At 37.4% G+C, this 13,957-nt stretch overlaps 1 protein-coding gene across 6 annotated transcripts; it reads left to right on the top strand.

Annotated features, from left to right (window-relative positions):
• The first annotated feature begins 177 nt into the window (after positions 1 to 177).
• On the top strand, positions 178 to 13,157 carry LOC121299354. 6 transcript variants are annotated; one of them, XM_041227064.1, is made up of 7 exons: positions 184 to 233; positions 788 to 970; positions 3,932 to 3,952; positions 4,866 to 4,889; positions 9,063 to 9,446; positions 11,797 to 12,180; positions 12,968 to 13,157. In XM_041227064.1, exons 2-7 carry the CDS (start codon positions 961 to 963, stop codon positions 13,120 to 13,122), a joined length of 978 nt encoding a protein of 325 aa, XP_041082998.1. In that variant the 5' UTR covers positions 184 to 233; positions 788 to 960; the 3' UTR covers positions 13,123 to 13,157. The 6 variants fall into 6 exon arrangements, 4 of the variants coding, with proteins under 4 accessions (XP_041082998.1, XP_041083000.1, XP_041083001.1 ...); XR_005947384.1 differs by lacking the exons at positions 9,063 to 9,446; positions 11,797 to 12,180; positions 12,968 to 13,157 and adding exons at positions 5,251 to 5,305; positions 5,669 to 5,986 and having other exon boundaries at positions 178 to 233; XM_041227066.1 differs by lacking the exon at positions 3,932 to 3,952.
• Positions 13,158 to 13,957: the final 800 nt, after the last annotated feature.

Below are 13,957 nucleotides of genomic sequence, written 5' to 3'. Positions count from 1 at the left end.
TGATTCTATTAATATATATATCATATATATATATATATATATATATATATATATATATATATATAATATATATAAAGAAAGAAAAAATCGACACTTTATCGAAATAACAAATCGTTGACGTCTTAGAATGATGACAAAATTTAGGTAAGGAACCAAACAGAGGGTTCCTTTTCATCAGAACATGGCGATTTTTCTGGCTTTGCTAATTGCAGTGCACTTGACTTTGGCCAGAGGTACGTTGATGTTCTGCGTGTTTCCTATGGTCAGAACTCACGTTGGTTCACCCATATGAAAACAGTACAGGGATTGGCCAGTACGTCTGTCACCAGGAAAGACAGCAGATCTGTGACAGGAGCCTACTAAAAGAAGCACAGGAATCACCAAGCGCAATTCCATGCCAAATCTATAAGATTGTTGTTTTTTTTTAAGGGAATGCAGATATTTGCTACATTGTCAACTGAAGCATGGGCAGTGCTATTAGACTTCTCCACAACTGTAATCAATCAAACAAATCTATATATAGTTATGATAATCTTCGATGGAATAATACTGGAAAAACGGTTTTGTGTGAAAGTTTGATGCAGTTATATACTGCAGCGATATACACTAAACTTTCAGTTTCTTTCCTGTTATACTATCGGCTCCCAGCTGACAGTGCCCTTCCACGCCAGCCCATGTTAAACCTTCCTATATTAGCTAGAAAATACAAGGTATTTACTGCAGCCTGCATGTACCTTACTTCTACGCATGCCAAAAAATCATTTGACTTGCTTTTTTTTTCTTTTAGATAGCTGTTATAAAGTTTGCCTTGATGGTCAAGCTACACTGGAGTGCTTTGATCAAAAAAATACAGACACGCCCTTGTGTTGTTTAGACAACTGTGACAAAAACTGTGACATCAAAGAAGGCAATTGCATTTACTTTGAAGAACCAACTATTTGTTATTCTAAAAATGATGAAATGAAATCAGGTAAGCTTTGTATATGCTGTTCCCCATTAACAACCAAACCAAAAATGCAATCCAATGCTGGTTTGAATGGAGGTAGATGATCATTAGTTTTTAAATATATGCAAATGATGAGGGTCGGGGCTCAATTCCTGTTTTGGAATTCCAATTCCTTTTTAAAATCCATTCACAGTTCCAGTGGCTTCAAAGGAATAGGAATAGGAATATTTTAGAGACATGATAACACAGTGTAACATAATTTTTGTTCCTGGGTAGTAAGTGTTATTTCCTAATTGCTTATGCCTCAAAAGTATAGAAAATGGCTATTATTCCCCACAGACTTTGCTTTTGTGACAAGGACAGTCATATTTTGAAATGTACCTATTTCCAATGAGAAAATGGGCGAATTTGTGTCTTTTCGTTCGCATAAAGTCAGAAAAAAACAACAAATGAATCCAAATTAACATGTATTTATACTAAAGTAAAACAAAAATGACTACAAAAGATTTAGAAGTGAATAGTTTTTCGAGATTTACGATTATACTGTAAATCACTTTCACGAATCAGCCCCCAAATGTAGTCTCCCATCATGTTCTTGTTATACTGTCCTTGGTAGCGACGTTCAAAGTCCAGTATATCCTGGTTGAAACGCTCGCCTTGCTCCTCTGAGTACGCTCCCATATTCTCCTTGAATTTATCAAGATGAGCATCAAGGATATGGACTTTGAGGGACATCCTACAGCCCATTGTGCCGTAGTTCTTCACCAGAGTCTCAACCAGCTCCACATAGTTTTCGGCCTTGTGATTGCTCAGGAAGCCCAGAACCACTGCGACAAAGCTGTTCCAAGCCGCTTTCTCCTTACTAGTGAGCTTCTTGGGGAATTCATTGCACTCCAGGATCTTCATTATCTGTGGTCCGACGAAGACACCGGCTTTGACCTTTGCCTCAGACAGCTTAGGGAAGAAGTCTTGAAGGTACTTGAAGGCTGCCGACTCCTTATCTAGAGCTCTGACAAATTGTTTCATAAGGCCCAATTTGATGTGCAGTGGTGGCATCAGCACCTTCCGGGGGTCCACCAGTGGCTCCCACTTGACGTTGCTCCTCCCCACAGAGAACTCGGTCCGCTGTGGCCAGTTCCACCTGTGGTAGTGCGCCTTGGTGTCCCTGCTGTCCCAAAGGCAAAGATAGCAGGGAAACTTGGTAAAACCGCCTTGGAGACCCATCAGGAATGCCACCATTTTGAAGTCTCCTATGACCTCCCTACCGTACTCATCATACTTCAAGGCGTCCAGCAAGGTCTTGATGCTGTTGTAATCCTCTTTGAGGTGCACCGAGTGAGCCAGGGGAAGAGACGGGTACTTGTTACCATTATGGAGCAGCACGGCTTTGAGGCTCTTGGATGAGCTGTCAATGAAGAGGCGCCACTCATTCTGGTTACAGGCGATTCCGATTGCCTCGAACAGACTGGTCACATTGTGGCAGAAGCAGAGCCCATCTTGACGGGTGAAGAAGCTGGAAAAAGGTTGGTGACGCTTCCTCTGATCTGCGACTTGCACACTTTCATCCAACAAGTTCCACTGCTTGAGCCTAGACATCAAAAGCTCGGCATTGGACTTGGTGAGACCAAGATCTCTAATCAAGTCGTTGAGGTCTTTTTGGTTGGGGTAGTATGGGTTTCTCTCCTCAGCTCCGCCTCTGAAATTGTCGTCTGGATCTACAACGTCTTCCTCGCTCTCTGACTTGCTGCTCTCTTCTAAAGACGGCTGCTCTCTCTCCAGAGGAGTGGGTACGGGGAGCTCATGGCAGTGTGGCACCGGGGCGATGGATGAAGGAAGGTCCGGATACATGATAGCAGGTGCATTCTTGCCAGTCCGACGTTTGGAAGGGTCCACCATGCAGAAGTAGCAGTTGCTTGAGTGGTCAGTGGGTTTCCGCCAAATTCTTGGGATAGCAAACTTCATGGCTCTCTTTTCCCCTCTGTACCATCCTACAAAAATACATTTATTTCACCCATGACTAATGTGTAAGAGATTCTCACAACATTTTTCATATATGATATATTTTTTCAGTAACATTGAAAATTGTAAAACATTTTAAAATTAAAAACTTTTACAATTTTAAAAATTTTAACAAATTTTATAACATAAAATTTCGAGCAACAATTGTCCATCTTACCTTCCAGAGTTTTTTTGCAGTGCTCGCAGGTGAAATGAGGTGCCCAGGGTTTGTCTTGATCCCCGACAGGCATGCCGAAATATGCCTTGTAGGCCTCACACATCTTAGCAGATGCTTCCACGGAGCACTTTTTCGCTCTTGTTTTGATAAATTGGCCGCAGACATAGCAAAATGCGTCTGCTGGATGCTTGCAGCCTCTTGATGCCATCTCAGAAAAATGCAGATATGCATCCACTTAGGCAGCTGGAACTAAACTGAACTGGTGGGCTTAAGGCCCCTGTATTTATACTACTATTTATATTACTGGAAAGTTCTAGAAAGTTCTAGAAGTTACTCCAAGTTTACTCAGCACTGAATCTATCTGGAATGTTCTGGAAAATAGGTAAATTTCAAAATATCACTGTCTTGGTCACAAAAGCAAAGTTTGTGGGGAATAATAGCCATTTTCTATACTTTTGAGGCATAAGCAATTAGGAAATAACACTTACTACCCAGGAACCAAAAAAAAAATAAAATTAAATTGTTACACGGTGTAATTGTTGTGATTGTTCAACTGCTTTTTATTTGAAGCCGATTTAACTGACTGACAAACAGCGACTTTGATTGAAGTCATTTGTTGCCACTGTGAGAAGTTCATTCTAACAGGATACTGTGAGTTGAGATTGTGATCAAGTCTTACCCCTTTAATTCCAATATAACCCCTTATTCACTAAATATGTTGTCTGTAAGATTTATGCTCCACGTTGATATAATTGGATTGCTTGGCTGTATGTTCACTATTTTCCCAATTCTCCCTTTTAACACAACAGAAACGTGTGAACAGCAGCCAGGTAATCCATTCTTTTTTTTTACCTACTGTTGCTTTGCAGCTATTAATTTCATGTTATAAAATGCTTACGCTCCTCCTCTTCTTGCCTGTTGCTTAGCGTAGCCTACAGAATGACACACCAGCGCTGGAAAGAAAACAACGAAGTATTTTACCGCAGCGTACCCTAACTTCAGCACACCCCTGCACGCACGCTCAGATACGCTATTCGTTCCATTCCAGATGCCGCACGCACCTCGTTATTGTGTAATAGTCATTCATATTACAACAATCAATTCCCGGTTAAATGTGCTACAGTACTGAGAACACCGTCAAAATAATCTGCAAAATACATTGGTTGTAATGTTAAATGTAGAGCTCGACACTATTAAACTGCATGCCTGTTCTACTTCATCGTAGCAGCAGTGGGTTAATCTAGCCTGATTTGACTGTTTTATCTTGCATGCATGCATTGATGTGTGTAAACATGCAATCTTTTATTAGATTTTTTTTTTTTTTAATTGTCTTTGCTACTCTTGTCAGCGATCTGGTTTTAGTAACAGGGTCTTGCGTAATATTTTTTTAAAATATAGAGCAATATATTGGCCTAACCAGGCCCCAACGAGACTCAATTTCCTATCAAGATAATAATCTAACTGGAACATATCAGTTGAATTGCTCCTCCCCAAACCTGTTAATAAATGAGGGTAACTATATCTATCTATAGATCTGAGTGTGCGTGCGTGTATATATAGATCTATATATCTATATGGTTATATATTGGGTTTTGCAGAGTGTGATGTCTAGATGTATAGCTCTAAATACTAGTTCAGTGCATGTTTCAGATATTTAAGGAGCATCAACAATAATACAAACATTGAATACATTAACATATAAATGTCAAATAAAGTAATTTAAATATGTTTGTGTTTTATTAGGAGAAAGATTTCTCTCTAAATCTGGTAAGAGGTGTTTTCTGTATCTTAAAGTCAAATCTGATGTCATTTTTGTGATGCAAAGCTTGTACAACAGGAGAAACTTTAGTGGTTTTATTGGACAGGATTAGATTCAGTTAAAAAGGAAATACAATCCGATAAACACAATAAGGAATCTTAATTTCATTTACACTATCTGAAGGCGGCAGAAACATATCTAAATGTTAAAACTGTAAGTTTTCGTGTTAAGCCATTTTCATCATGGAGCAGTTTTCTTGTTATTGTCTCCTCGCCTGACTAACACGTTTTGAGCTGTTTTGCAATGCAAACTGGGATGCTAGCTGCATGAAGTTTCAGTTGGATTCATTTATTTATTTACTTTTTGTAGGATACCAGAAGGCAGCCCTGCTACTCATTTTGACTCTAGCAACTGTTCTCATGGTGTAAGCTTTTCTGATTGTGTTGTTGTGTGTTTAGCTCGCTGGAGATATAATACAAGAATGTAACCAAATCCAGACTATAAGAATGGTGCATGGTTTTGTAGATTACCTTTCTTTTGTGCAGAACATGTGCTAACATTTAATAGCATTCTGATGACATAGATGTAGGTCTTTAAACATCTCTGTTAAGATGTATAAAGTTTATTTTACTCCAAATTGAAAACACAAGGAGTATACAGTGTTAATACACCACTCTTAAACCTGCAGTGTGCTCCTTCATGAAACATCTCCTATTGAATTAAGGGCTACTCTGCAATAGCCGACTACACAAGATTTAAGAAATAAATGCATTTCCTTGTTTTACAGATATCTATGTTGACACAGAGGCACATATAGAAAGAACGCAGGCGGAGTTTAACATGCAAGACAATGCTAAACAAACAAAAATATCTTCAGCTGCTGAAAACCTCCATTATCACCGATGACTCTGCGTCTTGTGTCTTGAATGTATCTTTTCCTAATCCGCTTTTTGTCCTCACTGGAGCAGAGGCACCAAATCATGAAATCAAACAAAAGTTAGGTGCCGATGTGAATTCTATCTTTATTCTTTACTTGGGATGGGATTGTAAGTAGAAGATATACATGTTTATTTTATGCATATTTTTAGTTGTAAATAAAGGAACACAATAGAAAATGGGTTGTGTGTTCCTTTCTGATATTTCAAGTGCAAAATCCTGCTGAAGCAAAATCCCATTCAAGCGTGTATGTGTATTTACTGTATATCAGGAATGCATGCTTCATAACCTTTATTGGTTGTGGTTTGTGTGGAATATATCATGCTTATGCTCCTTATATTTTAGATAACAGCTTAAACTGTTTTTGAAGATTTAAGTAATTTGAAACTTTTAGAGCACACTAAAAAGGAACAGTGTATTTTCTTGTGCGTAATCCTCCAAGTAGAATTCCTGCTGCTGTTGCTCCTGCTTTACAAATAATGTAGCCATATAAATGCATTGGGAGCTGTGCTTCACACTCATCCAGTTGAAAGATAGATTGGTTTCTACTGCCTCAAAAATATTGGCATCTAATCACACCCTAAAACAAGCTAATCTGGTTATAAATGTTTGTTGTGAAAATGAAGCCACACCTCCAGATTTTACCTGAGTTTATTTTTTTTATTGGGAGATCTATAGTTTGACAATAATTAAAAAAAAAAAAAGTGAATACCTTGCAATCCATCATCTTCCCAGTCTTCTTCCACAACATTCAGGCTGCTGCCATTGCCAGATTTTCTGAACACCTTTCCGTTGATTTTACAGATCATCGTACAATAGTATGTGTTTGTGTCGTTCATCTGTAGGCTGTTGATGTTCAGAGCCGTGCTGGTGTCAGAGGGGTGTCCTATAGTGAAGCGGCCTTCATATAGCCCTTCATGCTTGATGTTCTGTACAGGTCTACGGGTTGCAGGATCTGGGATGTACCAGAAGGGGCTGCAATCTTGCACTTGTTCTTGATTGGATTCGATTCTGCAGTGAAACTCAACTGAACGCCCCACAACTTTGCGCGTCTCTGTGGGCCACTGGCGCACCCAGACTCCACTGGAAATGGGCACTAAAAGAACAGAAGAACAGAAGAAGATGAAGGAATCTCAATGCTTTCATGTTCTCTACATGTTTGTTGTTCATTAGGCATTAAGAACTAAAATATCACATTCAGTTTCTGATTTAGGTCATTTATTTATTGACATCTATTACATACAAATTATATATATATATATATATATATATAAAATTAAACTTTGGTTTAATTGTTACAATGACGTCTCATATATGTAGATTATCAAGATCCTAGGTTCACTTTAGAGGAGGCATCAAGAAACAATTAAGTGTTCAAAATCACAAAGATGCCAAAATGCAACACTTATATGCTAATGGACCTTATTTAATTGAGTTCTCTCACCTGGAAGCATCTGGAATACATGAAGCAGGATGATTGTGTAAAGCATTGTGAAGTCTGGATGGAATACAGCGTATACTAGATTTTAAAGCCAACCAATATAGCGTGCGGTTTAACTGATTTCCTGCATCTCTTCCTGTCATCCATACCAGGGCCATAAACTGACTTACCATTGAACACCTTAATCATTCTGACTTTTAGAACAAGCAATCCTGACAGAGACGCCTCTGCTTATTGTCCCATTGTGTAAGATAAATGTAGATTGCAGTAGCGTTCGTTCATTTTATTGTAATGTATATCTCACCGTTTTATGTTATGTGTTTAAGCAATTAGATTTTACAGCAGTTAATCAAGTAATAAATCGTTAACGTGCTGTAAGGTTAAAAAAATAAATATAACTTTGCTATTATCCCTAAGGTACCAATAGATACAAAATGATAATAATAAAATAGCATACACAGCTTATGGAAATGTAGATGGTTAGCAACTCTGCTTTCCTGGTAACAGTAGATATATAATAGTAGATACACACAAAACAAGACTCATCACTGAGGCGCTATCCAGAAACGATTGCAACATTAAATACAGCCGTGTTTAATACATTTCTTTTTACTGACAGTGACCGCAGAACAGTCATCCACCAATCAGGCAGCTTCTTTGCGAGCACTACCACAAGGCAGAGGACACATGAAAGATAAATATAAGAAAAACCAAGCCATTTAAAGCACGTCAAAGTTCAGCCAGTATATCAAAACCACACAGCTTAATCTAGCCTGTGGCTAACAATGCATCATCTTTTTTTTATGTGTAGGCTTTTATAAATATTTTATATGGGACTTTTTTTTATTTTGTAAGCAAAGTTAAACCATGAAGTTGCTTATTTTTTCTTTCCCTGTCAGATTATATATTATGTCATATTATGTATGGAACACACACAAATAGTGTGTGTTCCATACATAATATAACATACATAAGTGTATATATATATATATATATATATATATATATATATATATATATATATATATATATATATATATATATATATATATATATATATATATATACATAATCACTAGTTTATTTTGTGTGGTAGACACCTTTAAATTGACACCAAATGTACTCTTTTTTTTTTTTGGAAAGATTTGAGAACAATTGCTTATTTGTAATGTCTTGTTTTGCACTATAGCAGTACCCATTAACAGCTTCTTTTGAGTACTTACAACCTCTCTATCAATTCCAGTCAAGGAACCGACAACGCGTGGCCTCTATAATGGGATAGCCTCAATAATAAAGGACTCTAGAAACAACCATGTTTCAGTATCTCTGACAGGAAGAGATGCAGGAAATCAGTGAAACCGCACGATATATTGGTTGGCTTTAAAATCTAGTATACGCTGTATTCCATCCAGACTTCACAATGCTTTACACAATCATCCTGCTTCATGTATTCCAGATGCTTCCAGGTGAGAGAACTCAATTAAATAAGGTCCATTAGTATATAAGTGTTGCATTTTGGCATCTTTGTGATTTTGAACACTTAATTGTTTCTTGATGCCTCCTCTAAAGTGAACCTAGGATCTTGATAATCTACATATATGAGACGTCATTGTAACAATTAAACCAAAGTTTAATTTTATATATATATATATATATATATAATTTGTATGTAATAGATGTCAATAAATAAATGACCTAAATCAGAAACTGAATGTGATATTTTAGTTCTTAATGCCTAATGAACAACAAACATGTAGAGAACATGAAAGCATTGAGATTCCTTCATCTTCTTCTGTTCTTTTAGTGCCCATTTCCAGTGGAGTCTGGGTGCGCCAGTGGCCCACAGAGACGCGCAAAGTTGTGGGGCGTTCAGTTGAGTTTCACTACAGAATCGAATCCGATCAAGAACAAGTGCAAGATTGCAGCCCCTTCTGGTACATCCCAGATCCTGCAACCCGTAGACCTGTACAGAACATCAAGCATGAAGGGCTATATGAAGGCCGCTTCACTATAGGACACCCCTCTGACACCAGCACGGCTCTGAACATCACCAGCCTACAGATGAACGACACAAACACATACTATTGTACGATGATCTGTAAAATCAACGGAAAGGTGTTCAGAAAATCTGGCAATGGCAGCAGCCTGAATGTTGTGGAAGAAGACTGGGAAGATGATGGATTGCAAGGTAATTACATGATCATATAATTGTTGCCTTACATATATAACTTCTACATCTATATTTTCCTGCAGTTTAATATCTTACCTGTATTATGCTCTCATGGTTGTTCTAAATCATTCTTTGCTGGGGCTTCTACTTTCATGCTTAAGAGCTATTTTCCTGCCTTGAGGAGACTGTTCAAAAGTAATTGTCTGAAATACTTAGGTATTTATTTAAAGAAAGATTCAAACAGAACACATAGAATAAAAACATGCAGCTCCCTATTCACAGTTCCCGAACTGTTTATAAATAATACATTGTTTTTTAAAAGGTGACACTTCTATACCAATAAATGCCATTGCCACTATATATTATAGAAAGTGACATCCTTTTTAAATAACACAAATTGTGCCAACTAGAGTTACCAAATTTGTAGTTGACCAACTGTAAAATAAATCTAGATGTTTTTGCACTGGGGACAGGAGACATATGTTCATGCATTACAGGAAGTTTGAACTAATTTCTACAGTTCTCAAGTGCAGCAACCACAGCAATCCTGTAATAAGCAGAAATACCACTCTTTGCTTTAACAATGCAACTCCATTTAATTGTGTTATGGTTTTGGCATTGCCATGTTGACTGAAAATGTACATAATTTACTTTAACCATACTTGTGGCAGGAGTGAAACTCAGAGTTTTTTCATTAACAAAAAACTAAACAGGAACCAATCCTTATCAATCAATCAATCAAGCTTAATTTTATATTGCGTCTTTCATAGTGGACCACCATCACAATGCACTTTACAAGATGCAGCAACAAGAACAAAATCCATAATACTTCAAAGACATTGAAATGCATAATACATGAAATACTAGCAGCAGCACAGCAGCTAATAGCAGATATCAGGCTTAAAGAGCATGGAGAGCAAGAGAGAATGGATGGGTCCTGAGAGTTGATTTAGAGCGAGTGACGGTGGGGGCGTCACGCACCAAAGCTGGGAAAGTTCCAAAGAGTCGGAGCCAGGAAGCTAAACGAGCGTTCTCCAAGTGTGGTGCACTTTTGCTTGGGGATAACAAGCAGACCAGAGTCGGAGGACCTCAGCTTGTGGGCTGGGACACAGAGGGTCAGCAGGCTGAGGAGGTACTCGGGACCTGCGTGGTGAAGGTCATTGTAGGTGAGCAGGAGAAGTTTGAAAATAATCCTGAACTTTACAGGTAGCCAGTGCAGCTGAGCAAGACGGGGGGTGATGTGATCATGTTTTTTACATCTGCTAAGGATCCTGGCAGAAGCATTCTGAACTAGTTGTAGTTGGTTTGTGGTGCGTGCTGGGAGACCACCATATAGAGAGTTGCAGTAATCGAGTCGAGAGGAGACAAAGGCATGACAAAGTATCTCTGCATCTGGGAGGGAAAAGTAGGGACGGACTTTGGAGGTGTTTCGAAGATGCTAGAAGGAAGCTTTGACCACGGAGGAAATGTGGGCATCAAAGGAACCTTAAAAACACTCATGTTCAGGCTGGGCATTCCCCTTTACTGACTCTTCTCCAAAACTCACCCACAAAAAAAGGCTCTGGCTCCCTTTATATACCATGTGGCTGGGACTCGATTGATCAATTATTCAGTCAAGACCCAGCCACATTCCATACGTGGATTTGGCAGGGATGGAATTAACCCCATCCCGCCAAACTTGAATTAAAAGTAATTCAACTTTATTAAAACTAAACCTAAACACACTATTTACAGGACTTCTGTTGCAAAAGATTAACCCACAGGAAATCAACCTTGTTCTTTTGCATTTAGATCAAAGCCTGCACTGCACTGCATGGTCACATTTCCTTCTCATCATCAACGTCGGGTTATATGTCAATTTTGATTTATATTTAAAGAATCATTTAATGATTTAGGCATTTGGGTATAAACACTTCGTGTACACCCAAAAAGAAACTGTAACGTTTTGCACTCTGCAGAAAATATTATATATATATATATCTATATATATATATATATATATATATATATATATATATATATATATATATATATATATAATCAATTATGTTAAGTACTACACCCTTTAGTTTAACGACGATAGCCTTTATGACACACATACATACATATATATATATATAATATATATAATATATCTATATATATATATATATATATATATTATATATATATATATATATTTTGTTTAGTTTAAATATATTTTTGGGTATCTTCTTAAACATACATTAACTTATAGTTTGATATCAATAAATAAATGACCTAAATCAGAAACTGAATGTGATATTTTAGTTCTTAATGCCTAATGAACAACAAACATGTAGAGAACATGAAAGCATTGAGATTCCTTCATCATCTTCTGTTCTTTTAGTGCCCATTTCCAGTGGAGTCTGGGTGCGCCAGTGGCCCACAGAGACGCGCAAAGTTGTGGGGCGTTCAGTTGAGTTTCACTGCAGAATCGAATCCGATCAAGAACAAGTGCAAGATTGCAGCCCCTTCTGGTACATCCCAGATCCTGCAACCTCTAGACCTGTACAGAACATCAAGCATGAAGGGCTATGTGAAGGCCGCTTCACTATAGGACACCCCTCTGACACCAGCACGGTTCTGAACATCACCAGCCTACAGATGAACGACACAAACACATACTATTGTACGATGATCTGTAAAATCAACGGAAAGGTGTTCAGAAAATCTGGCAATGGCAGCAGCCTGAATGTTGTGGAAGAAGACTGGGAAGATGATGGATTGCAAGGTAATTACATGATCATATAGATGTTGCCTTACATATATAACTTATTCAAATCTACTGCTTTAAAAAGCTGAATTTTTAGAAATCTATTTAAGGAATGAAAAGGATGCTCAATCTATGTTTTCCTGCAGTTTAATATCTTTCCTGTATTATGGTCTTATGGTGGTTCTAAATCATTCTGCATTGGGGCTTCTGCTTATTATATTTGTGTTAAGCGTCATGAGAATGGGCTTGGCATGATATGGCACTGTACAGATTTTCATTGTACAGTAAAAGGTATTTTATTGTATATTTAAAGTTGCCATGTCGCTTATAAAATTGATAAAGAGCAACACATGTTACAAAAGATTAACCCACAGGAAATCAACCCACAAACAACCTTGTTCTTCTGCATTTACATCAAACCCTGCACTGCATGGTTACGTTTCCTTCTCATCATCAGCGTCAGGTTATACGTCAATTTTGTTTTATAGGTCCTGAAATAAATAATTTTTTCATGACTTCAACATTTTGTGTACACCCAAAAAAATCTATAATTTTTTGTACTCTGGAGTTTTACCTCTCTCTCTCTCTCTCTCTCTCTCTCTATATATCTATATATCATATATATATATATATATATATATAAATTCTAAACAATGGGTATATACAATGGGTTTATGAAATGGTGACTGGCAAAACTGTGAGGATGGAACAAACAGGGCAGCACATGAATATGAATGTTTCTATAGGAGAGAGAGTTTCTACAGTAGTGTTGATCTCATCTCATTTATTTGTGTTTGTTTTTCAGACTCAGAAGATCTCACAAGGCTCACACGTCTTTTGATTGCTGTGAACATCTTCACTTTGGTTGTTGTGACACTGGTTTCCTGTGTGTACACCCTGAGGAAGGTGCTGCACAAAACTGCCTTGTCAAAAGGAATTGAAAGTAAAGCTGCTTTTTAATTATCCAAATTGAAATAAACTTTTCCACGCTTGAATTAAACGTTAGTATTGTGTTTCCTAATGTTCTACAGTACTGTTAATAATTCTAAAATTACTAAAATAATTTAAATAAGTAGTTCCCTGAACATCTAAATTTCTACATTCTCAGATGCTCTTCTGAGAATCAATAATTCCTACCTCATTTTCATGTCTACAAAATATCTTAATGTATTACATGAATGAAAAATAAACCTGCAGTCTTCAAATAAGTCATGAGATCAGTCTTTGTGAAAAAGACTCTCTTCCCACATTGCAAAAAAATTCACAGTTCACTGAAGTCTGACTTGAACTAGAATAGGAGTGTCTGCTTGCACCATCCATGCAATATGAAACAGGCACGATGATTACATATACAGATTGAAGAAGTCAGGGTCTCACACAATACTGTAATACATCACTCATGTATTTATATGCACATGTATACATTAGCACATGGCTTTGCTACTCAATGCAAACATTTTCAAGCTGATCTGCAGCTGCTTGAGTTATCTGATCTAAGGAAATCACAGCAGACGAATCACACCTGTTGCTTTTCTATTTTAAATGTAGCCTGGGCTTAACAGCGTGAAATGTTCTGCATTGGAATGAAGACACAACGACACAAGGGTATTTTAAAAGACAGATTTTATATATTCGAGTTTAGTTTTCGTTTCTTTCTTTTTGTTTTATTAATTTCGTACAGCTCTTTTACAGGGTTAACAAATATACTGACAGGTACCAAGGCGATAGTAATAAAGATCTGCTCCGCTGTTAGCAGTTCAAAGCAGGCATCGAGAACACGTTTCTACACAAATCA

This window comes from Polyodon spathula, chromosome 24 (genome assembly GCF_017654505.1).
Source record: "Polyodon spathula isolate WHYD16114869_AA chromosome 24, ASM1765450v1, whole genome shotgun sequence".
In the NCBI taxonomy this organism is placed as follows: Eukaryota; Metazoa; Chordata; class Actinopteri; order Acipenseriformes; family Polyodontidae; genus Polyodon; species Polyodon spathula.
The sequence above is the reverse complement of the archived record's forward strand: the minus strand, read 5'-3'. Positions and strand labels throughout refer to the sequence as shown.

What these genes read in the sequence shown, in the direction of transcription:
- LOC121299354 (XM_041227064.1), top strand. An exon ending in AAGATTTCTCTCTAAATCTG is followed by an intron (nt 4,890 to 9,062) that starts GTAAGAGGTGTT and finishes CTGTTCTTTTAG; the next exon opens with TGCCCATTTCCAGTGGAGTC. An exon ending in GGAAGATGATGGATTGCAAG is followed by an intron (nt 12,181 to 12,967) that starts GTAATTACATGA and finishes TTTGTTTTTCAG; the next exon opens with ACTCAGAAGATCTCACAAGG.